This window comes from Lacerta agilis, chromosome 7 (assembly GCF_009819535.1).
Source record: "Lacerta agilis isolate rLacAgi1 chromosome 7, rLacAgi1.pri, whole genome shotgun sequence".
Taxonomy (NCBI): domain Eukaryota; kingdom Metazoa; phylum Chordata; class Lepidosauria; order Squamata; family Lacertidae; genus Lacerta; species Lacerta agilis.
Genome location: NC_046318.1, coordinates 21,335,560 through 21,362,391, shown reverse-complemented (window position 1 = coordinate 21,362,391; position 26,832 = coordinate 21,335,560). Strand labels below are relative to the sequence as shown.

Below are 26,832 nucleotides of genomic sequence, written 5' to 3'. Positions count from 1 at the left end.
CAGTTCCTTCTCCAGGTGGATCACATTTAGTCTAAACTCTCCACTATGACCTGTCCATCTTGGGTGGCCCTGCATGGCATAGCTCATAGCTTCCCTGAGTTATTCAAGCCCCTTCGCCACAACAAGGCAGTGATCCATGAAGGAGTACTTCTCATCAGTACTTTGGCCACCTCATGAGAAGAGAAGACTCCCTGGAAAAGACCCTGATGTTGGGAAAGATTGAGGGCACAAGGAGAAGGGGACGACAGAGGATGAGATGGTTGGACAGTGTTCTCGAAGCGACTGGCATGAGTTTGGCCAAACTGCGGGAGGCAGTGGAGGTTAGGGGTGCCTGATGTGCTCTGGTCCATGGGGTCATGAAGAGTCGGACACGACTGAACGACTGAACAACAACAAAGGTGCTACTGGAAGGATTTTTTTATTTTTTATTTTTGTTTTAACTTCACTGTAGTTATAGTTGTTGCCTTCTGTTTTGGTTTGCAGTTCAGATTTAGTGCTTGCTTCACTGTACGGGTGCACAATAATTCTCTGAGCAGAATCATTTCCTCCTCCTTCTTGCCATGTGGGCGATGCTGTGCGATTTCCCCATAGAGATACTATCCGGGCTCAAACCTGCTGCAGTTTGTGATCTTTTCCCGAGATGAGGTGAGTTGCTGAGATCCTCAAAAGCCTAGCTATTGAAACTGGAAGGGTGTGGAAAAGTATATGCTTGGAGTGCAGCTTAGTAGTTCGCATGTGCACGTAACGTTCCTTATAATTTAATGATTCACTGCTGACTCACCTGAAAGTGTTGAGTCTGCAGTAGTTTGGAGCCATAGGGAGGCTTATTCATGTATGTACCAGCCCCATGAACTGAGAGACCAGAAAACTTGTGTAGACTTCAGTTTCTAAAAGCAACCACCTCTCTCTAGGGTGTGGTTCACACATGTATGGGTCCCAGGGTGGGTTACAACACTAAAACATATTAAAAACAGATGATAGATAGATAGATAGATAGATAGATAGATAGATAGATAGATAGATAGATAGATAGATAGATGATAGATAGATAGATATGAGAGAGAGAGAGAGAGAGAGAGAGAGAGAGAGAGAGAGAGAGAGAGAGAGAGAGAGATTCTAAAAATATACACCTCAAGTGTCAAAAGCCAGAGTAAAGAGGTGTATCTTCCACATTCTCTGGAAGCTGTATAATGAAGGTGCCAGACACACCTCTGTGGGGAGGCAGTTCCATAGTTCAGGGGCTGCCAAAGAAAATTCCCTCTCCTGGGCTGCTGCCACCTCCAAGCCTCTGAGGGCCGAGGAGCTACTAAGAGTGCCCCTCTCTGTCAATCTCAACACCTAAGAGGGTCTGTAGAGAAGGAGGTTGTCTTTCAGATACCTATTTGGGACCTGAGTCATTTAGGGCCCTAAACACTAACGTGGGTACCTGGATTAAACCCAGAAATCAACTGGCAACCAGTGCAGTTGTGTTAAAACAGCAGTTATATGAGATCTAATTGGATCCCTAGCCAGTACCTTGGTGTAAACATACATTTGATTGCTCCATTAACAACAAGATTTTGGACCTTACTTTTCATTTCCTATATAACAAACAGTGTAGCTGATTAAATTCCCTTCTCTCCTGGTATCTGAGGCCAGATTTTATGAGGTAAAGGCAGGGCCAGCCAAAGAAATTTTGCTGCCTGAGGCAAAACACAAGATGGCCACTCCTCCCCATGCCATGTACAAAAGCTGACCAAGCTGGCTGCTGAATTGTATTTCAACACCCTCCACTGTTCCTGAGGACAAAAGATGAAAACAGGGTGCAGCATAGACTGAATGGCACACACAACTCTGTCTACCCATCACTGCTGAGACACCTCCTTCCCTCTGCCTAATGGTAGGGCTGGGCCCTAGGTGAAGGTCGACACTTATTCCTACATAAACCATTTATCTTTGGCAATAAGAGAAGACACTCAGTTTCTGCAATGCTTTATTTGGAATAATTTAAGGTAATCTTGATACCAAACACAGGCAGCAGGAAGGGAGTTAACAAAAGATGAAAACGTACATTTTTACTGTATTCAACTTGAATTTGGTTCAATCCCACAATAATAACTGGATTTCAATTTTAGAACAACTCTCTTTCCTCACAGGCAGAAAACAGCATCAAATCAAAGGCCATATAAACTTAAGATGTCAATGATTCCGGTAACATACTGGTAGTTTACTTCCATAGGGTTTTGTTTTGTTTTTTACATCTAAGGAGATGCTACAAGTATTTCCCAAGGCCCAAAATTCCAGAAAAATAATTAATTACTGTAGATGAGTAAGAAATGAACCACATTATTTTGGAGACATAATACAAAGTTACATGCTATGTTAATTGCTGCCTCTGGAAAGTGCACATTGTCAATTCTGCTTTGAGTAATAACTTCATACTGAAAGTAAGTTGTACAGCCTACTCAATATATGAAACAACTTAGATTACCTTTTCAGTACTTCATACTCAGCTTTCAAAGGTTTGCAGAAAAAAATGTTGTGATAGAAATATATAAATCAGGCTTTTGGTTAATTGCTTTTTTCCATTTAAGGAGAACAGAATCTGCCAGCAAAAACAATATTGCGAGTTTTGGTGTGCCGGAAGAAGAAGAAAAATGGGTGATCAGCATTAAATTCATCTTTGTGTTGCAGGATCCGGTACCCTGGTACGTCTAGGGACTCTGCCCCTTCTTCAACGACTTCCAGAGAGACTTTGTGGATGACCTGAGACAAAACTACCCCTTTGGTCTCTGACATTTCAGAGAAATCCGACGCACTCTCATCAAACATGTTGGTCATGCCAAGACTTTCTAAAATTGGCTTGAAATCATATTCCCCATCCACTTTGAATTTGGGAAGAAACACATTGACTTTCGTGTTTGCCATCACACTTGGATTTGTCCATTGTATTAGCTTCTCGGGGGTGAGCTCCTTCTCAAGCTAAAGACATAAGGCAAGACAGCAAGTGAATTAGAGTGTCAGTGGTCACAGTGCTCTGTTAGCCAGCCAGCCCATTAGTTGCCACAATAAACTGCAACAGAGCTGTCCAATATCTTACAGATACATAGCTGAAACCATGTGCAACAATGCTACAGCATAGAATTTTCTTTCCAGTAGCACCTTAGAGACCAACTGAGTTTGTTCTTGGTATGAGCTTTCGTGTGCATGCACACTTCTTCAGATGCATGAACACGAAAGCTCATACCAAGAACAAACTCAGTTGGTCTCTAAGGTGCTACTGGAAAGAATTTTCTATTTTGTTTCGACTATGGCAGACCAACACAGCTACCCACCTGTAACTAATGCTACAGCAGTTTCTTATGCAAACATAAATCCATCTTGCAATGCTGTCCACCCGGCACAACCCCCTTATGACACTATACAAGCAAGCAATTAGGATATGGTTAGAATCATAAGAGTCGAAAGGGACCCAAGGGTCACCTGCTCCAACCCCCTGCAATGCAGGAATCTCAGCTAAAGCATCCACGACAGATGGCCATCCAAGTCTATGGCAGACTTGTTCAACTTGTGGCTTCCTGAGTTGGATGCAGCCCCTCAGCCATTAATGGGAGGTTCAGGGAACCTGGTACGGTTGGCTGGTTGGGGCTGCAAAAAGAGTGGGGTTGTCAAACACCTGGGAAGCCACAATATACAGAAGAAGGGGTCCATTTGGCTTGGTAAGCCACAACTTATGCAGTTTTGAGCAATGCACACCCTTCTGTCCCTGAGAACAACCACTATGTTACACTTTGAGATGGCGGCTGTCACCTGTTGCACCTGGTACAACATTTTAGCATCACTAAAGGAACAACACTAGAGCTGTGCACAGCCCCACTTCCCATGTGCAGGGCCAACCCAGGGACCACCCACCATAGGAGCCAACTCCTAGGGGTTGAGGGGGCTTCACCTCCCCAGTAAAATATTTGCGGGGGCTGCCCTCCCCCAAAGTTGATGGTCATTGCCATTTAAGTGGTTTATGTGCACCACATCATGTGATTGATTATGTGGGAGGGGGTTTATCTGCCCCCCAATATTTTATTCAAGTTGGCACCCCTGCTACCCACCCTGCCCCAGATCTGGTCCTGGATCGATTCAGGGGCAGGGCTAATGTTTAATTGGGGCTTCTAAAGCCCCAATGAAGCATAGGGTCAGGAATGAATGGCTTCCCTGCAGGGAACACACTGGTGAAGCAGAGCCCTGTAGCTTTCCTGCCCAATATACCCTGACCCCGATAGTCCTGGATGACTCCGGGCAGCCTGACCCAGGGCAATTTGGAGACATATGTATTTGCTCCCTTCTCAATGGACCACTCAATGATGCACTCAAGGATGAGTGTGACCAACGTGTAGATCTTACTTGATCTATCAAAGAGGGCTTTCAAATGGTTTTTCTACCTGTTCGAGTCCAGTGGTATCATCCTCAATGTCTTTGGGCAGCAAGATGAGCATGCTCATGTGCTTGTTATGACAGGGCAGCTCCAGAATCTTGACTTTTAAATCGTTTATGTAACCAAGGCAAAACGTAGCTTCCAGGTTCATCATCTGCACTGGCTTGGTTTCCGTCTATTAAGAATGAACAAAAAATTAAAACAAATTTGCTTGAACACTCTTTGTGGATGTAGCTGAGGATCCCTGTTGAGCATGTTCACATTCGCCTTCCTACATTCTAAATGTGCCTGGAGATTGAGTTCTCCGACAGTTTTCAGGCACGTTTTTAAAGGTAAAGGGGCCCCTGACCATTAGGTCCAGTCGCGGACGACTCTGGGGTTGCGGTGCTCATCTCGTTTTATTGGCCGAGGGAGCCGGCATACAGCTTCTGGGTCATGTGGCCAGCATGACTAAGCCGCTTCTGGCGAAGCAGAGCAGCGCACGGAAACACCATTTACCTTCCCGCCGGAGTGGTACCTATATATCTACTTGCACTTTGACGTGCTTTTGAACTGCTAGGTTGGCAGGAGCTGGGACCGAGCAACGGGAGCTCACTCCATCGCCGGGATTTGAACCGCCGACCTTCTGATTGGCAAGCCCTAGGCTCTGTGGTTTAACCCAAAGTGCCACCCACATCCCTTACAAGGCAGGTTTTACCACTAGGTAAAATGTATTACTGCTCAACTATGTGAATGCATATGAGACAACCCTTTAATGGTGTAATCCTATGGTTGCCTAGGGCGCTGTCCTAAGGTGGTGGGAATTATGAAGGCTGTCAAACTCTCTCACCCAATGCCCTGCCAGCATGGCACAATTGAGGATGGAGGGACAGTCTGCATTCTTTCATCCATTTCCAGCCCATTAATTTTTTTAACCCCTTTTCTCTCACTTTGGAAACAAGGGGAGAGAGGGAGACATACTCAAATCAATATGTAAGTTGGATTCTGGGTTGGGGGCAGTTCAGGAAAAGCATCTTGGGAACCATAGCATATATCGGGTGATCCTTTCTGATGCTGAAGAAGGAGGTCCGATGTCAGTAAGGTCAAAAGGGAAGTGTGCTAGAATGCAGCTGGGATCCAAAGGATAAGTCTCCCAGTATCCTGATCTGCCCCCGAACTGGGATAAAATTTAGATATGCTTTTCATATGTCTAAAACCCTTGTTCTCATTTCCCTCCCACTTTTTCCAACTGGGAGGGGGAAAGGGGGGGGAGTCATCGTCCCTTAAGATTAAAAAATAAGGCAGTTAGAACCACCTCAATAATTTTCTTCCATACCTTGTTTATCCTAAAAGGACATTCCTTAGTTTGCGCCTCAGGAAATCTCTTCATCCAGTTGGTTACAAAATAGGCAGCATTTATCAATAGGATCTTTGTCTGGTCATTGACAGTCCCCTCAATCAAAATGTTCTCCATTTTACCTGCAGATGCATTGGTAATAATACTTCATTAGAACAGTATCCCCCCCCCAAATGCCACAGGTACAGGGCATGATTCAGCAAAAGTTAACACTTTAGGATAATTGCAAATCAACAATTTCCAGAATAACCGATGAGGAACAACCAACGTGGTGACTTCCAGATGTTGCTGGACTTCAGCCCCCATCATCCTTGACCATTGGCCATTCTAGCTGGGGCTGATGGGAGTTGTAGTCCAACAACATCTGGATGACACTATCTTGACTTTCCCTGGCCTAGATTCTTAAAGCGTCAACTTCATGCCATAAAATAGGCAAATTGACTGCTTGCAGAAAATGTTGCCTATGGAAGGTAGATCCACAATCAGACCTTCCATCTCTCTTTTTTTTTTTTTTAAAGAAGTGCGTGGGGGGGAGGGAGAGAGAAAGCAAACTTGATCAAGACTGCAGTGCTAGGGGAAGAAGAATTAGCCTGTTTCCAGACTGTTAATTGCCTTTTAAGGAAAAAAATATGCATGCACTCATACTTTTTCCCTAACAGGACACCTGCTATTGACACTTATAATTAAGAGCCCATTCATGGAATCGCTATTTGGATGAATGAAATCACATTTAGTTTAATCTGCAATGTTTGCTTGCAAACAAGCACACACGTGGCCTCAGGGGTGAGGTACCTCATTTACCTCCACAAAAAGGATGTTTGAGTGTTATTTCTATGTTCTTGCCACATGGGGGCACGCAATACAAAAATATCATGCAGCACTTAAGGCTTCAAGTGAACAGCCTTAGGGTTGCCTGTCAACAGCATAATTACTCTCTGCCAGTATGGCAAAAGCACACCTAATATCAAACATATGTCTTCTTTTGGAGTAAAAAGGAGGATGTGCTTCCTTTTGTCTGTCCGGAACCTTCCAGTGATTGGCTTCATTGGGCGACCTGAGTTTTAGTATTGTGTAAAAGGGAGAACAACTTCTTTCTATCCACATTCTCCACAAAATGCATATTTTTATACAGTTGTGTCATGCCTCCCAATACTCACATTTCCTCCAAATTAACAAGCCCCAAGTGTTCAATCGATTTCTTTTTTAAAAAATCCCGAGGTGCAGCTAAGTTAGGGTATCACTATATTGCAGGAGAGATTCAAGTGCATATTGTAAATTTAGGTTTGCGCAATTAGTAGATGAGAGCATTTTGTTGCCATAGTGCAACAAATTCACTTTTTAAAATAATCAGAATTTTTTTATGGTTTGGAAGGTGATGGGGAAAATGCATTGAAAAGTGCAGGATGAAGAAGTGCTAAAGGGGAAGACAAGCTGAATGCAGAATTTAGGCTCATTGTCATATGACTGTCCTGCAAACAAATCAAATAAAGAACAGCTATCTAACCTCCATGTAAGCTTTGTGCAAGCAAATCAGGACAAGTACTTAATAAATATTCATCTGGAGGAGCCCTGGGTCTGTTGCAGCAAGAACAACAGAGCCTTTAGGCACCTTGAGGATTTAACAAATATATTACGGCTTAAGAAACAATCATGAAGTAGAGATCATTTCATCAGCTGCAAGAGGCGTTATAGATCAGTTGGGAGTTAAATGAACTGATGACCACATGTACTAACAGCTCACACAACTTCACTGGAGGGATTTTACTTCAATTCTAATGGAGTCAGGATTGGATTTGCTGACTTAAAAAAAAAAGTTGAAAACATTTCAATGCAATATAGTATCCTTGGCCTCTTCATCCACAGAATACCTTTACATGCACCTGGGATGTACCCAACGGCCCTCCATCGACCAGACCTATTATTAGGGGACTTCAAACAGCAATTTTATCACAGCGACCCAGGAGGAGAGCTTTTCCTCTTTGCTGCCCTGCCAGGTTCTGAGTGCTTTTGATGCTTAAAATGATCAAAGAGGGCCAAAGGACAAACCAGGCCCTCATATATTATGGAAAGGATCAAGCCAGCAATAGGCAGAGGGGTCAGAACAGGAAGAAGATCCTCGTGAGAGGGCCAGGTGTGAGGTGCAGTTGTGTGAGGAGCTCCAATCCGCCAAGGGTTTCTGAATGCTGTGGAGAAAAGGAGTTCAAGGATGGAAGTGCATTGATGGAGGAATGAAGGAGCCATTGCTGGGGCTTAATAAAATACGGAGCAAAGCAGGCCGGGAAAGAAGTCAGACCCTCCAAGTGTCCCTATTTCCAAAGTACAGTCCTGGATTTACAGAAGCCGTCCCAAATTCTTATTTGACCCTGGAATGTCCCACTTTTCCTTAGAACATCCCTATTTTCATCGGAGAAATGTTGGTATGCGACCCCCAAGCCAAGCAGATAAGTAACTTTACAACCTTTAGAAGACACCTGAAGGCAGCCCAGTATAGGGAAGTGTTTTAATGTTTTTATTATGTTTTTAGATATGTTGGAAGCCACCCAGAATGGCTGGGGCAACCTTGTCAGATGGGTGGGGTTTAAATTTAAAATATATATATTATTATCATCATTATGGAACAGGACATCCCTATTTTTGTTGGAGAAATGTTGGAGGGTATGAGAAGTTCCTCTGAAGATCCCTGGCAAAGTGGAAAGTGTCATTTTGATATTTGACCTATGGTGAGCTCCACTCTGAGGGGCACTCCTGATTCAAGGAGTTTGTTCGTTGGAGTTCACTTCTGTGTTTAAGGATTTTGAACGGAGCACTCTGTTAAGATACGCTTACCATCAGTAAGATCAGAAACAGATTTGTTGATTTGCAGTCTGGTGTCTTCTGTTTTCTCTTTGAAGTCCACTAGTTCCAATTCCGATGGGAAGGGTCTTTTCACAGAACTTACAAACTCCTGAAAGGCACGAGGAGCCAAGTTAAGTTCTAATGCATAATGCTGAACCAAACTTCCTAACAGATGTGCCCAGTGGCACTGACACCATTTCAAGAAAGTGGATTTTGTTATAACCATTTTTCTTCTGCTGGGAGTGAAGCTTTTTTCAATCACTGATGAGAGTGGGGGCTTCCTCCATCTGGCAAGCTGTAATGCCTGTGCTGAGGGAAAGACCATAATAGCACAAAGTTGAATTCCACCCATTATGCATTTTAATCCATTGTAGGATATAAGCATGCACAACTTAAGGCGATCCCCCTTAACAAAAAATATGTGTGATTTAAGACTCAATTGTAATGGTACAGGGGGCGGGGAACTGTATTCAAGAACCACCTCCTTTCCTTCTGAGCAGGCTGGAGCAATTATCATGTTTTCGGATGCAACAGTAGCTCTGTCACTCAATTCTGCCCTGCTGAGCCCTAGTCAGGAGATAAGATATATTTAAAAGGTAAAGGGACCCCTGACCATTAGGTCCAGTCGCGGACGACTCTGGGGTTGCTGCACTCATCTTGCTTTATTGGCTGAGGGAGATTCCGGGTCATGTGGCCAGCATGACTAAGCCGCTTCTGGCGAACCAGAGCAGCGCATGGAAACGCCGTTTACCTTTCTGCCAGAGCGGTACCTATTTATCTACTTTCACTGCATGCTTTCGAACTGCTAGGTTGGCAGGAGCAGGGACCGAGCAACAGGAGCTCACCCCGTTGCGGGGATTCGAACCGCCTACCTTCTGATCGGCAAGCCCTAGGCCCTGTGGTTTAACCCACAGCGCTACCCGCATCCCTAAAATACATTTACTGGTACTGTATTTATTATTAAATTTATATACAAAGCAGCCTGCAACCATTTCGTGCAGGAGTTCTGTTTCCCACGCGAATCTGTGGAGTGTGTACACTGCACTACACCCCCTTATGTTCTGCCCCCATTCTAAGCTCACTCCACCCCCCATTACGCCCAGTTACACACACACCCTGATCCACCCTCGTTTTGCCTTCTTCCGGGTCCAAAAGGATCCATGGGTCGGCAACTACGTATCAAAAAATGGTTGCCACCTGTACTGCCTTTCATCCAAAGTTTGTATGCTGATTTAATAGTAACTGGGGAATTAGGCTCCAATCGAAGTTCGAAAATATTCATGGATTAGCACAAGCTGTCATATTTGAGCTTAAATCATAGACTGGGTAGGATGCCTAACAGCAATTTATTAATAGGCCTAAAGGTAGGAATTTGAATTGAAAATTGAAAATCTTTAAGCAAGGGCCTCCTGTTTCTGCCAGGAATGGAGGTCTTGTTCGACATCGCAAGGAGAGACAGACGGAGATAAACAAAGAATGATGGGGGGTCACGCATTCTTTGAATTCCTCTCTGGGTGGGAGAGGAACGGGGTTTCACCCGCAGATTGCCCTGTGGTCTGGGCACTCACTCCCCTACGGAATGTGAGGGCAGGCAAAGGCACTGGGTGCATGGAGCACTCTGACTGCCACAACACCCCCGATCCCATTCCTGGAAGCAGAGGATATCCTGCTAATTAGGCTTGTGCTAGAAGCGATGAGACGACAAACTGCAGAACATCTCGGATACAAGGATTTAAAGGTTGGAATTGAGATAAGGTTCCATTTACTCCCAGAGATGGTGGGGGGAAGGGGAGCCCCCCCATTGTTTTTTCCAAGTTTTTCTTCTACATTTCTGATTCGGCCACCCTCCTCGGAATGCAAGGTTAAAATATAATATAAAAAGTGATGTTGGAAGAAACTGGATTAATAACATGAAATTTAACATCAAACTGGAACTGCATGTGTGAGCGGAATGGAATAGAGAGGGAGAGAAAGGGAGGGAAGTTTCACCCCTTGAAAGGACTATGTTGGAATATAGAATGAAACCAACCCGCTCTCCGTTATTTTCAAAGGAATGCAAAGGAGACTGGGAGAATTTGGAATGTAATCTAACTGGAAGGGTAATTGACTATAAATTTTCAGCTGGAAGGAGGAAAGGAGTCTGCCATCTGCAAGGTAAGAGGTTTTCCTATTAATCACTGGCAGTTTGGAATCAGACTGCTCACCCTAGGTTGGGGGGGGGGAATGGTGAAGACAGTTTATTTGTTGGAACGGAGAGGTCTCTAACAAGCTCCTGAATCATGGGGCGAAGCAACACAGAGGCTTCTGGAAAACTGTGAGACAACTGCTTCCCCCGAGTCATGATGGGAAATATCAACAGTTGAAAGAATGAAGGACACAACAATATATATGGCTGGGACAACATCATGGGGTGGGGTGGAATTACCACACACAGGAAAGAACAATAATTACAGACCGAGTACCTCACTTGAAACTTTATAAATTACTTAATATATTAACATGAATTGAAATCATAAGACTATAGCTGTTGTATAAGGGATTATTATCTTGAAGGGAATGTAATTGAAATTATTAAGATTTTGAAATGCAGAAAATAAAATAAAATAAACCAAAGAGTAAGCCATCAAATCTAGCACATGAGCAGGCCACTTTAACTAAATTGTATAATTTGGTATATAAATAATTGGTTTTAATAATCATACTGTATTAATTGGATAAAATTGGCATTGTTATAATGAGGATGCTATTGGAATGATATTGGAAAATCATTAAAAGTATTTATTTTTTAAAAAAAGAAAATCAGTAAGCAAAATACAATGCAACTCATGCAATAAAACTATAAAAAGAGAAGTTTATTGTAATTTCAAAGGAGGCTTTACAAAGAAAAAAAGGACAGAATGTGTTTGAATAAAGTGCAGGTATTATTATTATTATTATTATTATTATTATTATTATTATTATTATTATTACATTAATGCCGCCGTGTAGAAACACTATTTACAGTGAGATTTAAACCACCATAGTCAACCAGTTGACCCAGACAGAAACAGCTAGAGTTTCTTAGCAGCTTACCATAGTGGGGTTAAGGGATTTTTCTACAAAGAGTCGCTTGACCATTTTCAGAGGATAAAAAGAACTAAGTTTGGCAGCATCCGCTGTTATTGTTTGGAATCCGAAAGGAACATCTTTGACATCTTCTAGATGTAGGCCCTGTTAAGAAATTAGTTTAGATTTCAACATTGCTTCCATTTTGCATCTCTGAAAGTAGGCTACTGATCGGTCAACACAATTGTGCCAAATATCCTGTAACACATAATGCAGTGTGTGTAGAAACTTCTTACACGCAGACGGGGGCAAGAAGTGGGTTGGTGGAGGGAAGGGGAGACCGGCTCTCAGTTGTCCGTGGCGGAGGAAGCTGTGCTCTACCGAAATGTGGAGGGGGGAGAGGGTCCAGCAGGCAGGGGAGGCCCCCCCCAAAATATTTTGTTCAAGTTGGCACCTATGTTCCCCAGGCCTGGCCCTATCATTAGGCAGAGTGAGGCAGCAGCCTGCCCTGCGCTCTCTAAGCTAGCCCACATTCAGGTATGTGGGACGATGCTGTCCCATTGGCAGCGCTGTCCGTCTCATTGACTTCTGCAGGTGGAATGGGGGAGGCATCATGTTGCCCTTTGCCTCGGGCGGCAAAACGTCTTAGGCTGGTGCTGCATTTTCCTGATGAAAATCACACCGCCCCCAGCTGCTATTTGCCACTTAGGAGGAAACTGACAAGTACCAGCTGTGTTTTGCAAACAACTGCAGGGGAATTGAGAATAGTGAGGAACTCTTTTTGCAGCAAGGCTCCCTCCCCAACACTCATTTAGAGCAAAGTTAATGCTTTGTTCCTGGCTACAGGGCATTATGATCTCATCGCATATGATTCTTGATTGGTTGGGTTCGCTCTGCCTGGGACAGCAGGAAGAAATGGCTCCGCCACAACAGCAGCAGAGGAGGAAGGAAACAAATACTATAAACAGCAGTAACAACATAGGTAACATTTAAGATAACATTTTAGGTTCTCCAAACTCCCTCCTTAACCCCAAATATGTTTACAAGCAAATATCTGCTACAACCTTAGGCCGTGTGTGTGTGTGTGTGTGTAGTCTCATGTTATTAAGGGGGAAATGTAAGTTTTTAAATATAACACACAAGCACATTTTGCACACAGAGAAAGAATTCTGGGAACTGTAGTTTATTCCTCAAAGAGTTACCCTTTGTAAACTACAGTTCCCATGATTCTTAGGGGAGGGAATGTCCTTGGAATGTTCTTTAAATGTACGTGCTGTATCCTACATTCAAGTTGGAAGCGAAAACCTACCTGTTTCATTTGAGTTGCTGTGTCCCCCTTGGCAGCTTTATATGCAAGAGCCAGTGAGGTTGAAGTGCAAAGGGGAGCAAAAATAATATTAGCAGTTTTGTCCTTTTCGGCCAGTTTCTTGAAAACGTCAACCGCAAATGCAGTGTTTGCAACTTGTAGGGAATCCATTGCTGTGGTTCTGAAACAGAAAAGACACATTTACCATACCAGCCAATCCTACGTATAAAAAACTACTACTTTGCCTTCATAGTTAAGGGTGCTTAACTTCATTGATTTCAACAGGCCAAAACACACTTAATTCAGCACTGGGTTGTGGCCTTAGCGTCTATTTCCATAGGTGGTACATTGCTTATGTGGTGACTCTATCATATCACCATCTAGGACAAGGTGATTTGAAAGCATTCCCTTGTGGAAATTATGGCTCACATGGAAACTCACCATGACAGAAAGAGGGCTGGGCTAGGAATGGAGAAGGAATTTCGTACAGTTCCAGGAGCGCCAACTCATTGGGGCCCAACCCTTCCCCCCCCCCAGCTCCTCCCAATGTAATGATATCGTGTCACACATGATACACGCACACGACATTTCCCCCAATCTCGTTCACAAGTTGGGGCTTCTGTTCAGTGCTCATTTGAAGCTGGACCAAAACTGGACTTTCCAAAACAAGAACCGAAATGCAGCTATCCGTCAGAATCTGCACTTCTCAAAATTTTGCAGTGTCGCTCTGCAGCCAAATAATGTGTACAGAAATGAATATAATGAGGTAAACTGTCCGTCAAAATGCAAATATTAGTGGAAAATCACATACAAAAAGGCATTGTATTATGGAAAATTGCTTGTGTTATTGGGCTAATTGCATGTAAACATTTATATTAGGGGGGAAATACACTCAAATGCAGATGAATGTTCATAATAACATAGGTTGTTGTTGTTGGTTTTTTTTCCAATCTGATGTTGAAATGTGGAGGACTCAACAGAAGATTGGAAAAATGAGAAGCTGAGAGAAACCAAAGTTGACAGATTAACCCATCTCTACGTCGGTCTGGAAGCATTTGCTCTGGTGTGGTAAATTTTGACATAGTGCCTACTTTTTGCAGGGGAATATTCTTACAGGCCTCACCGGTGGAACAACTGAATCAGCCATACAGTTTTCCAACCAGACAAAGAAGTGTGTCAGAAGCCAACAGAGAGTGATCAACAGCAGGAGACAAAGAGCTGGAGAAAACTACATTCAGAAAAAGCCCAGCTTGTTCCAATGGTACACCAAATTTGCCCAGCCTTAACCTTCCCACAGGAAGCAAACAGCCGTGTGAGGAGGGCTAGGACTTGTGCCGTGGGAACAGTGACGCTCTGCAGTAGACCTAGAAGCGCAATTTTAATATTGATTCAGAATGAAGCAACATCTGACAATCACTACCCGCTCTTAGGCGCTGGGAAATCTCTGGTGGGGTGGAGTCAAGGAAAAACTGAAACATGAGTTAAGGAAACTGCTGCCGTACAAGCTCATGCCACATTCTTTCTTCCCTACGGAGGAGAAATGTTAAGTCAGCATCTAACAAATTGCCCAAGGCATAGCGGTATCCTTGAAGTACAGTTAGCTTGCGACCCGCCCACATATGATTGAAATGTCTAGGTGAGACATTACCCTTATTAAACTTTCTGTTTGGAGGGTTTTTTTTGTTTTTTTTTAAGAAATCCAGATTGTTCATGTTTAAGCACTGCTGATGACTCCAAAGATGTTGTGGGTTGTTAACGTGCATTGTTAAAAAGATTGATGAAATAAGGAAATGTGCATATTTATACAAATACCTGGGCGAACAAAACGTGGGTAGTAGGATAGGGAGCTCTCAGTCCTCAACTTTTTAAAAGTCAGCTTAAGAGTTTTTCACAGGCTAGGAAGTCCAGCAGCAACAAGTCATCCTCTGTTTGTGTGTAATGTGTGGTCAGTTTGACTGTAATATGTGGCAAGATAAATGTGGCATATATCTGTTGCATCACATCTCAATATGCCACTAGGTCATATTGTGGCAAGGGCGGGGAACCTGTGGCATTCCTGATGTTATTGGGCTCCGATTGCCATCATCTCCAATCAGCCATCCGATTGCCATCATCTCCAAAATCCTTCACTTGACAACATGGTGTCATCAGGTTATTGATAGATGAGCAATTGTGCCCACTGGTCAAAAAGGCCCAAGGCAGTTGGGTGAGGTAAACAACTCGCCCAATAGCCAAATCCAGTTGCTTTGGGCTGAGTGGGTTGATGGCTGAGTGGGGAGTATCTAGTCTGACACTCCAACCGCTACACCACACTGAGGGTGACAGAAGCATTCCAATCCATTTTCTGGGAAATGTTTGGATTTAATATTATTTGACAATCAAAACAAATGGGGGGGGGCAGGGATTTATAGCTGGAAAATGCTATAACCTTAATGTCACAGCAGCCACAAAGGGACAGAGACAGAATTTCCTTAACACTCCAAAGTAAACACTGTCTACTTAATACCGTTTCCTGTAACAGTTGCAGAGACAGATATAGAGAACCAATGACTTGCAGCTTTCATATCGAACACAGATGTGAGGCAGGCCTCCGCCATTTGCAAGTCAGAAGGCTGAGCCCAGCCTACAAGGTACACACTGTGGATTGCCTGGTGCTATGGCAACCTGTCTCTTTTTGCAATCCCAAGAAGGCAGTGACCAAAGCAAGAGGTTTATTAAGTCCTTTGTACAGCTGGTGGGCTGGACTTGCCTTGATGGGTCACAAATTGTACAACACCTTCCACCCAATGCTCCCAGGACTCTTGACTGTAGATCTGCCTTAGCACCCTTGCTTTGTTCTTACCAAGGCAATTTTAAAAGCCCTGGACCATATGCAGGAACCCTATGGCTTTCCCCGCCCCCTTCCCATGCCAGCATCAACCAAATATTTTAAAAGGCTTACACCGGCTTGGGAAGGAGCCACACCACAGCCTTCTCCTGTGTGGTCCAGGGCTTCTCATGTGATCTTGCCAGCACAGGCCATGAGGAAATATGAACACCTTGCATTTAAATGCATTCATTATACAGTACTCATATAGTGACACTATTAGGCCCTTACTACTGGGCACAAGTCTTAGACCTCAAAAGACTCTGGAGAAGGCAGCAGTCTTTGAAAGCAAAGTGTAAGGTTACCATAACTTCCATCATAGAGGTTCAGTATGCTGATGACAACGTAGTGTGCGCACACTCAGAGGGTGACCTCCAAACCATCCTAAATATCTTTGCAGAAGCTTACGGAAAGCTTAGCCTATCACTCAACATCCAAAAAACCAAAGTGCGGTACCAAAAAGCACAAAACAACCCCTCTGCAGCGCCACCAATCCAACTCAATGGTGTAACGTTGGAAAATGTCGATCACTTCTCCTACCTGTGTAGTTATCTTTCCACATGGGCTGACATTGATGCCAAAATACAGCATCGACTGAGCTCTGTGAATTCAGCTTTCTCCCAATTGAAGTGCAGAGTCTTTGACAACTGGCACATCCACAGGGAAACCAAAATGCTTGTTTACAAAGCTATTGTACTATCAACCTTACTGTATGCTTGTGAAAAATGGAACACTTATCAATGCCATCTCCAACTCCTTGAAAGATTCCATCAATGGTGTATTTGGGGGGGAAATGACACATCACTTGAGAAGACAGGCAAACTAATGTCAGTGTACTGGAAGAAGCAATGATCACCAGTGTCGAAGCAATGATTCTTAAACATAAACTTTGTTGGACAGGTCACGTTGTTTGGATGCCTGATTATCGTCTTCCAAAGCAACTACTTTATTCTGAACTTAAAAATGGAAAGCATAATGCTGATGGTCAACAAAAGAGGTTTAAAGACTCTCTCAAGGCAAATCTTTAAAAAGTAGTATAAACACCGACAATTGGGAAACGCTGAGAGTGCTCCAACTGGAGAACAGCCTTTACCAAAGATAACATGGACTTTGAAGATGCTTGAACTCAGGATGAAAGGGAGAAACGTGCTAAGAGGAAGGCACATTTGGCAAGCCCTCACCACGATCAACTCTCATCTGGAAACCTATGTCCCCACTGTGGAAGGACATGTTGATCCAGAATTGTCCTCCACAGTCACTTATGGACACACTGTTAAGACCGTGTTCATGGAAGAAAATCTTACTCAGCTATGAGTGATGCCAAAGAAGAGAAGAAAAAGTTCTCCCCTTGCTTTTGGAGGCCTTTAAATACTAGTTACTGGGAAATTGCAGGTGTGTGGAGTTCTGTTTTACTCATGTCAGGATGCTGTCAGCTGCTCCTAGCTGGTTGCCCAGGAAAGTATAAAGACAAGTTTCTTACAGTCCTTTTTTTATTTCAAACTTTACAGAGAGAGGCTATAGAACCCAGCCTCTTGGATAATGGCATTGTCCCAAGTGACTCTCCACCCCCATCTCTCCCACTTCTACATTCATCGTCATCATCACCTCCTCTACGGGTGCCACTAAGTGACCTCTGTTTTTGAGCTCTTTGCTTTTAAGGATCTCTGGGTTCTGGGAGATGGAGGGTCTGGAATGCTTTCTAGTGTCAATGTGTCAGCCAGGTGCTGCTCTGGCTCTCCCATGATTTCCCAACTTCCCCCCTCATCTGCCTCTGAGCTGCTACCTCCCTCAAACCCCTGTTGTAAATCTGTACTGTCTTCCTCTTCCTCCTCCCTGGAAGGGTCAGGATGGGGAGGCGGTCTCCACCATTCCTCCTCTGCCCAGTCCCTGACATCTTGGTCCTATTTGTGGGCTTCTCATAGGCATCTGGTGGCCACTGTGATGACAATGGTGCTAGACAATGGTGGTTCTTTGGTCTGATCAAACATGGCTGTTCTTATGTTCTGGCAGTGCTCCTGAACTTACACCCTGCTTTTCATCCATGAGCAAAGCTCAGAGCAGCATACATGAGGTTCTCTGGTGGTCTCCCATCCAGAAAAAGGCTAGAGCCAGATTAGTTTTAGCAAAGCTGCTACATCATGTTCTTCAAGCCCATGTCTTGGCATCAGAGTCCTAAATGCTCATAGTTCTATCAACTGTAACTGAACTGAACAATTTCTGGAGCTCCTTGAAAACAAGGTGAAAAGGATAATTTTGCCTTCAGAAAACCCACAAATTGCTGGTGAATGACATAGGGACACAGGCACAGTTTTGGCTGCCACTTGTTGGGTGCTGTGACAGGGTGGGGTAGAACACGTGCAAGCACTCTTGGTGACTCACTCCATCTCTTAACCCAACTATATCAAGGTGGAAGATCTGGCAGACCTTTTGTGAAGGTTTTCAGACAGACTCTTGGGTTGAGAAATAAATTTGTGATGTAAAGAGGACCCAAATCCGGGGGTGGGTGGGTGTCTACGTCTGCATCACAACCTTTGCCAACCCAGCGGCTTTTAGATGCTGTGAGATGATGACTCTCATCAAGCTTATGGGAGATGCATCCCAATGCACCATGCTGGCGAAGGCTGCTCTGCTGCCAGCTTTTATCTATACAAAGCAGCAGCCCAGCTATGCAGTTCCTATGGAAGGTTAGTTCTGAGTTCTGTATGGGGTGGGGATACATTTTTGAAAGAAAAGGAGAATATAAGTTGAAGAGGAAAACAATTATTCTTCCCCCTCTCTTGTGAGTGAAGTTCAAATTCAGAGACACAGAATCATAGAATCGTAGAGTTGGAAGGAATCCCGAGGGTCACTGAGTCCAGTTCCGCTGCAATGCAGGAACCTCAGCTAAGACATCCATGACAGGTGGCCACCAAACCTCTGCTGAAAAAAAACCTTCAAGGAAGGAGAGTCCACAACCTCCCAAGGGAGACCGTTCCGCTGTCGAACAGCTCTTACTGTCAGAAAGGTTCTTCCTGTTGTTCATCTGGAATCTCCTTTCTTGTAACTTGAAGCCATTGCTTCGAATCCTACCCTCCAGAGCAGGAGAAAACAAGCTCGTTCCCTCTTCTGTGCGGCAGCCCTTGAGAAATCTGAAGATGGCTATCACATCTCCTCTTTTCCAGGCTAAAGATACCCATACACTCACACAACCAGAAACCCATGGGTCCCCATCCAGCCTCAGAACCCCGCCAGCTAGCTACCTCTCCCTGTGATAGCAGCTCTTTAGGAAAGAGGAAAGATAAGAGGGAAGTGAACTCTAGGCATATGGGAGATGCCCTGTTGGCGCACGCCCAGGAATCCTCCTCCCCTCTGCCCTCTGCCTCAGGGTGGGCGGGGGGAGGACCACAGCTCAGCAACAGAGTGGCTGCTTCGCATTCTAAACATCTCCAGGTAGGGCTGGAAGAGAGCCCTCTCCGAAATCCTGGGGTGTCTCTACCAGTCAGCGTAGAGCATACTGACCTAGATGGACCAATTGTCAACTTCCAATGCTCACCCTCTCAAGCTTTATATTACATCTATTTGGTTGAACAATGTGAGATCATCACATGGGCTATTTATTTGCAGCGTCCTATTTATAGAGCAACATCGGAAGGCAGTAAACCCAGCCAGGCTGAAAGCGAAGGTTGGTTCTAGCATTCTCTTAGCTGGAGCAAGCATTAGTCATTTGATTAACTGCATAAAGAAAGCTGAGTGGGTGATACACACCCATGTGGAAAATTCTGCCCGGAACAGAGTCTCTTCTAGCAATCTCCTATCGTGAAACACACGCAATGTGCAAAAGATGCATTCAACCTACAATACAGATGTCTGGGTAAGGAAGCTTATCGTTCTTGTGTGACAACAGAAGGCCTGACTTTTTAAAAAATAATTTGTTTAGAAATCTCTCTGCCATCAGGAAACAAATGAACGATACTGTTCTGGGTCTTTATCTTGTTACAGCAGGAACAGTCACAAATGTTCTTTCAACCAGGCAAGGAAGCTGCAGTAACCTAATAAAACATTTTTTTTATCTGCCCAGGACTGAACGATCATAGATCAGACTGAAAATGAGACTCACATCTTACACGTGCTCAAGTGTCTCCTACGCTTGTTCAACTTCTACAATTTCCCCCCACCTTCTTCCTTCTCTTCTTGCTTCAGCTCCAAAGAATTCGAGGCACTTCCTAGATAGAGGCAATTTTTAAAATAATAATAATAAAAAAATCCATGTACATATTGAACACTCACCTCTCTGTGCAGCAAGTCCACTCACGGAAATGGCGGAAAGGAAAGAAAAAAGGTTGAAAGAGGCAGAGTGAAAAGAACTGATGTTGCTGGTGACACTGCAGAGCAGCAAGAATGTTTCGGCTCACCTGAACTCCAACGCCACTCCCTCTTTTGTGATTGTGCACTCTCTCTCTCTCTCTCTCTCTCTCTCTCTCTCTTAATCATCCCTCTTGGCAATTTATACATGATAGAAAAAGAAATGGATTCAGGATGAACTTGCCAACTACAAGGCTTCACATGCTCCGGCAGGAAGCAGCCACCTTATGAAGATTCCTCTCTGAGGTGAATTTCACACAGGAGGTCTGGCACTGAGGGAGACACTTGTGTGTGCCATCCCAAACCACACAAATTAAGAGCTGTTTCTGCTTCACCCAGAAGAATTATTCCACATTTTTATCCTGGTCCGTTTTGGGAATAATTCTACAATCATATAAGCTGTTAGTGACATGCATTTTGAGAGTTTGTGGTGTCCGGTTAAAAGATTCCTGAAATGTAATTTCAGTCAATGGTAGTCAACCAGCAGGACTTTTCTTAAACCTAAATGATTCTGGGTAGTGTTTCGGGATGGAGGGGGGTTCAATTTTGCTTGCAAAGAAGCACCCTTGTTAGCATTTCTTCCAAAGAACATGTGAACCAAAACCTAATTATTTTTTGAAGTTTTCAGTTCTCTTAATTTTGCAATGCCGTTCTCCTTCCAATGTGTATACAAACACACGTACCGGTGAAAATAGCAAGACATTCATTATACTGGGGGTAAAATTGCTTACAAAAATGTTTACATAAGTCGAAGCTGCATAAGAAACTGTGTATATTGAGAAACCTTCATATTAAAATGCTGGTGAATTTTCATGAGTTTTTTTCAAAACAGAAAAGAAGATGGCAGATTGGTGCAGAAATTTGGGGGACTGAATTTAAGACTGGAGAAATAAGAAAATCGGAGAAACTAGAATCGACAGAGTCACAGCGTTTCTGTGTAGGGTTTTAAGGTAGGAGATTCTTTGAGGCTTGGTTCTCCTTGGTCTGATTCGTTTTAACAACTATAGTACAGGTACTTGTGTTGTCTCCTACATATCCAATAGCAGCTTCAAGAAAGCAGATCATCATCCAGCAAACAGAGTGAGCTAAGGAATAAAATGTCCTCTCTCTGTTCTATGGCCTGAACCCACCTTCATGGCTGTTCTCAGCAAAACTTTTAAAAAGACACCAGAAAATATGATGTATCTGAAGAAGTGTGCATGTGCATGAGGGCTCATACCAAAAACAAACTTTGTTGGTCTCTAAGGTGCTACTGGAGGGATTTTTTTATTTTTTATTTTGTTTTGTCTCCTGTGTAGTGTCTAATATGGTGGAGAAATTCTATTCAGTTCACATTTCAAAGCAAACCTATCTAATTCTCATTGCCCAAACCAGAAACACAATTATCCTTTGGAATTCGTACATGGTGCAGATTTTGTGGTGTGGTTCTCCAACACCCCCCCCCAAAAAAATGTGTTTTAAAATGTGTATATTAAAGGGGACAGTGCATATTAAAACACACATATATTCTTGTGAAAATTATGTACACAAATGCATTATATTACAGGAAAAGAAATGTGTATATTGGGCAAAACTGCATGCAAAATTGTATGGGTTAGGAGAAATGCAAGACTGAAATATTGCAGAAGTTTAATGAGAACTTTTTTTTAAAAAAAAGGAATAAACTGATGCAGAAACAGACTTCTGGTTGACAGGTTTGCCCATATATATATATATATATATATATATATATATATATATATATATATAAAAAATTAAGGTGGCGGGAAATGGAAAAAGAGGATTACAAACAAAACACAGCCACAGAACACGATGTGCCAAATCTTTAAAAAGCATAGCAAATGATGGTGTTTCTGGGACTGAATATCCAAAAGTGCTAGACACAAAAATGTGTCACATTCCATTGTAACAAATTGTTCAGCTGGAGAGCTGGCACTGCATAAAACCTGTAGCCCTATAATCAGCATGTTCAGCTATAATCTTCAACCAAAGCTCTGCCACTCCCTATAAAGAGCCGAAGTGGTTTGTTCAAACATGTTGTGAAATGATTTTCTTCTTCCAAAACTTGCTTTAGCAAAATCCCCAGAGTGTTCTGGATATTATACGGCATTCATTCAACAGGGCTGTCCTAAAATAGCACAGCGTTTATTTGCACCATACCTATATAGCTGTGTGTTCACTCCAATGTGCACGCTATTTCCCAAACATACAAGTCTCTCTGAATTCAGCCTAATCCACCTGCAACTAATCCTTGGACAGCTGCCGGACCAGGCACAAGTTTGGCACTGATTTATTATCAAGGGCAACAGCTCAAGCCTGGATCCCTCACGACTGCTCTTTGCTTGTTAGACTTAGCATCGTATGCAAAACAACAACAACAACAACAACAACAACAACAACCATACATTTGCAAGTAAGTCATTACAGATTAATCACCACAGAAATAATGTCCTCCTCATCCAGCGTTAGCACAAATACACTGAACGACAAGTCGTTGCGTCTGGCAGAAAGTCATCAGAAGCAATGAGGTAAAAGCATGCATGAGTAAAACAGCTTCAAGAGCAGACATGGCCTAAGACATTTTGGTGGCTGAGGCATGAATTATTATTATTATTATTATTATTATTATTATTATTATTGGGTGGCTTCCAACTGAATGTTAAAATACAATAATCTATTAAACATTAAAAGCTTCCCTAAACAGGGCTGCATTCAGATGTCTTCTAAAAGTCTGGTAGTTGTTTTTCTCTTTGACATCTGGTGGAAGGACGCTCCACAAGGCGGGTGCCACTACCGAGAAGGTCTTCTGCCTGGTTCCCTGTAACTTGGCTTATCGCAGCGAGGGAACCGCCAGAAGGCCCTCGGCACTGGACCTCAGATTGATGGGGGTGGAGACGCTCCTTCACGTATACTGGACCGAGGTCGTTTAGGGCTTTAAAGGTCAGCACAAACACTTTGAATTGTGCTCGGAAACGTACTGGGAGCCAAGACCAGTGTTATGTGGTCTCGGCAGCCGCTCCCAGTCTCCAGTCTTGCTGGCGCATTCTGGATTAGTTGTAGTTTCCGGGTCACCTTCAAAGGTAGCCCCACATAGAGCACATTGCAGTAATCCAAGTGAGAGATAACTAGAGCATGCACCACTCTGGCGAGACAGTCTGCAGGCAGGTAGGGTCTCAGCCTGCGTACCAGATGGAGCTGGTAGACAGCTGCCCTGGACACAGAATTGACCTGCGCCTCCATGGACAGCTGCAAGTCCAAAATGACTCCCAGGCTGCGCACCTGGTCCTTCAGGGGCACAGTTACCCCATTCAGGACCAGGGAGTCCCCCACATCTGCCCGCCTCCTGTCCCCCAAGAGCAGTCCTCCTGTCTTGTCAGGATTCAACCTCAAGGAAAACCAAATGGCACCTGCTGCATCTGTGGTATATTAATACTGTTTCAGTTTTTTAAAAAAACTTTTGTATGTTTTTAAATATTGTGATTTTTCTCGATTTCATTGTTTTATCTTTTTGTAAAACCATCTTGAGGTGTGTGGTTTTTCTTTTCAATCAAGTGTCCAATTGGTTAGAGCTTGGTGCTGATAATACCAAGGTTGTGCAGCTTCATCCCCCATGCGAGAAAGCTGCCTATTTCTTCATTGCAGAAAGTTGGACAAGATGATCCTCAGGTCGCCTTCCAACAATACAGTTCTAAGTGGTGCATGAATTCCATGGAGTAATTAAATAAATGAAATAATTGATCATTTGCTTCTCCCATCTGAAATTATATCTTAAATTAGATCCAACCTGCCTAATTGTAGGTTTGCTGTCATTTTCTCCATGAACAGCAGGGAGGGGTCTTTGGCTGCAATCCTAACCCCATTTTTGTGGAGTAGATCTCATTGAATTGAATAGGACTTACTTCTGCATAAACAGGTTTAGGGATGTGCTGTTGGGGAAAGCAGCTGGGTATGCCTCTACAGATTTCTGGATCTTCTTGTTGCCATTAAGAATTAGATCTATTCACAGAACAAGACTCTGCAAGAGACCAAAGTAAGAAGCTACAAGGTATTGCAATAAAGCACATGTGCATATTTTGCCTTGACTCGCAAATCAGTACTAATATAAAAATCTTTGGCAATGTAAATAGTCTCTTACAAAATGATAAAATGTGTAACTTCTATTGACAGCAGCAATGATAAATTCTGGCCATACATTTTTTGTTGTTATGAGGGGAGTAGAAGTAACTACAACAAATGCTTCTAATTCTAATAATGCTTCTAATGTGAATCTTGAATATATCTGAGAAGTCACTGAATTTTTTCACGGCGCTTCCTCCTTTGCTACTTTTCTCCCTGCAGTTGGTTCACGTTTGCCTGACTTGCGACAGATAGCAAAGACTGGCTGCAATCTTATGCAGAGTTGATTTTAAAGTGCTTAGGTGTAATTTTGCATAAGATTAGGTAATATGTCACCTTGTTAGAAAAGTCCTGCTTGGGTGACTGTAGAATGAGATCCTGACTACACAGCAGGGACGGGGAACATGTGGCCCTCCAGATATTGTTAGACTGCAACTTCCATCATTCTTGACAATAAGCCATGTTGGCCGGGGCTGAGGGAAGTTGGAGTTGTTATATGGAGGGCCTTCTTGGTAGTGGCACCCACCCTGTGGAACACCCTCCAATCAGATGTCAAGGAGATAAGTAACCTTTAGAAGACATCTGAAGGCAGCCCTGTATAGGGAAGTTTTTCATGTTTAATGTTTTATTATGTTTTTATATCTGCTGGAAGCCACCCGGAATGGCTGGGGCAACCCAGTCAGTTGGGTGGGGTACAAATAAAGTAGTAGTAGTAGTAGTAGTAGTAGTAGTAGTAGGAGTCTGTGGTGTAGTGGTTAAGAGTGATAGACTCGTAATCTGGTGAACCGGGTTTGTGTCTCCGCTCCTCCACATGCAGCTGCTGGGTGACCTTGGGCTAGTCACACTTCTTTGAAGTCTCTCAGCCCCACTCACCTCACAGAGTGTTTGTTGTGGGGAAGGAAGGGAATGGAGAATGTTAGCCACTTTGAGACTCCTTCAGGTAGTGATAAAGCAGGATATCAAATCCAAACTCTTCTTCTTCTTCTTCTTCTTCTTCTTCTTCTTCTTCTTCTTCTTCTTCTTCTTCTTCTTTCCCCATTCCTAGTATGTGGAATTGAATGCACTATGCCCAATGCACTAAGCCATAGATTTTGGCTTGCAAGGTGACCTAGAAATTAGTAGTGCCTTCCTTCCTTTACAAAACTCATTGACTCTGACTGCCATCCTGGCTTCCAGGTGGATTTTGACTGGGACCTGTGTATAAACTGATCAAACACCTAGTCCTATGCATTCTGCAACTGGCTGAAGGATGCTGCCTCTGAATACCAGATGTTTGCACTCACCTGCTTCTGGGCTTCCCATTTGCGTCTGGTTGGCCACTCTGAAAACAGGATGCTTGGCCTCTGGTGTTTTCTCATGACCCGTATAATCATAGCCTTCATTATGGGAAATTGAAAATCGGCTTTTTTAGTCAGTCCAAATGGCCATTTCCATATTTTTTTTCTTGCTTAGGTCAGACAGTCTCACAGATTAACACTTTGCAAATGGTCAGCTAAATTTACACTTTCCAGTAGCCTTTGATTTTGTTGATTATATGGTGCTGGTGATACAAATGCACAGCTTGAAAAAGTATTAAAAGTATTGCTTTAGAATGATTTATGTGGTTTTAAATATGGTAAGCAGCTGCCTGTGAAATATGAGCCTTTTACAATAGTAATAATCTTCCCGGCTTGTACGGCTGCCTTTGTGAGTATTGGCAGTACGATGGTTGCAGGGCGAAGGAGAAAATTACTAGGATTAAAAAGGTACTTATGCTTCGGAATGTCAATCGGAGTGATCCACCAAGCACTTCACCACTCTGTGATGATGACACCCATTTGTCTAGTGGCACAAACATGCAGCTTGCTTATTATTACACTGATCTTATTTACATGATTACATTCCATTTTTGCACTGTAAACAGCACACCAGCTTATTACACAGCAAAAAAATAAATTAAACACTGCAGGCTTCACAGCCTACAGTAAATATATGTATTTAAGCCACTAGTAATGGTTATTTTTAATGCAGGAAATCACTCGATGTTGTTGGATGATTTAGGGATATAAACAATAACGATCAGGTAAACTTGGTTCTCCAGGAGCAACGAGGTATAATTGCAACTTCAGCACAACATCTCCAACCCTTGTGTTTCAATGGTGTCCAAAGGATGCTCTGCCAATTACTCAGGGATATCTTCTGGGCAGGATGGGTGCATTAGCAGAGTTGTCATCTGGCAGAAGAGGAGCTTGTAGCTCGTTTGCATATCCTCCCAAAAGCCTCTCCTGAAGACACCAGAGATCACTGTTTAAGATGATTGGGGCCTTGGTTTCTTGCGACTATCTGCACCAGAGGGACAAAACTGCTGAGGTCTGATGACCTAGCAGTTGGTCTGCATACCCTCCAAACAGCCTCTACTGAAGAAGCCAAACAGAGGCTGGCCACTTACATGAAACTAACCAGGAGGAAATGCATACCCAAAAAAGTAAGGACACCAATTTGTGTAAAATCTGCACATAAAATTTGTGCAAATAGATGTGAATTTACGATTTAAATTTACGATTTAAATAGAAACGCAATGCAACGTGACCTATATGCCT

At 43.3% G+C, this 26,832-nt stretch overlaps 1 protein-coding gene across 1 annotated transcript; it reads right to left on the bottom strand.

Annotated features, from left to right (window-relative positions):
* Positions 1–1,955: 1,955 nt before the first annotated feature.
* On the bottom strand, positions 1,956–20,191 carry SERPINB5 (serpin family B member 5). The gene is made up of 7 exons (XM_033154449.1): positions 20,063–20,191; positions 12,934–13,111; positions 11,652–11,789; positions 8,571–8,688; positions 5,724–5,866; positions 4,416–4,583; positions 1,956–2,961 (listed from the first exon to the last, which is right to left on the bottom strand). The coding sequence occupies exons 2-7, from the start codon at positions 13,099–13,101 to the stop codon at positions 2,569–2,571; spliced, it is 1,128 nt and encodes a 375-aa protein (XP_033010340.1). The 5' UTR covers positions 13,102–13,111; positions 20,063–20,191; the 3' UTR covers positions 1,956–2,568.
* Between the last annotated feature and the right edge of the window lie 6,641 nt (positions 20,192–26,832).

What these genes read in the sequence shown, in the direction of transcription:
- SERPINB5 (XM_033154449.1), bottom strand. Translation starts at nt 13,101, where the DNA reads ATGGATTCCCTACAAGTTGCAAACACTGCATTTGCGGTTGACGTTTTC. An exon ending in AATCCCTTAACCCCACTATG is followed by an intron (nt 8,689 to 11,651) that starts GTAAGCTGCTAA and finishes CGTGCCTTTCAG; the next exon opens with GAGTTTGTAAGTTCTGTGAA. An exon ending in GTCCTTTTAGGATAAACAAG is followed by an intron (nt 4,584 to 5,723) that starts GTATGGAAGAAA and finishes CATTCTTAATAG; the next exon opens with ACGGAAACCAAGCCAGTGCA.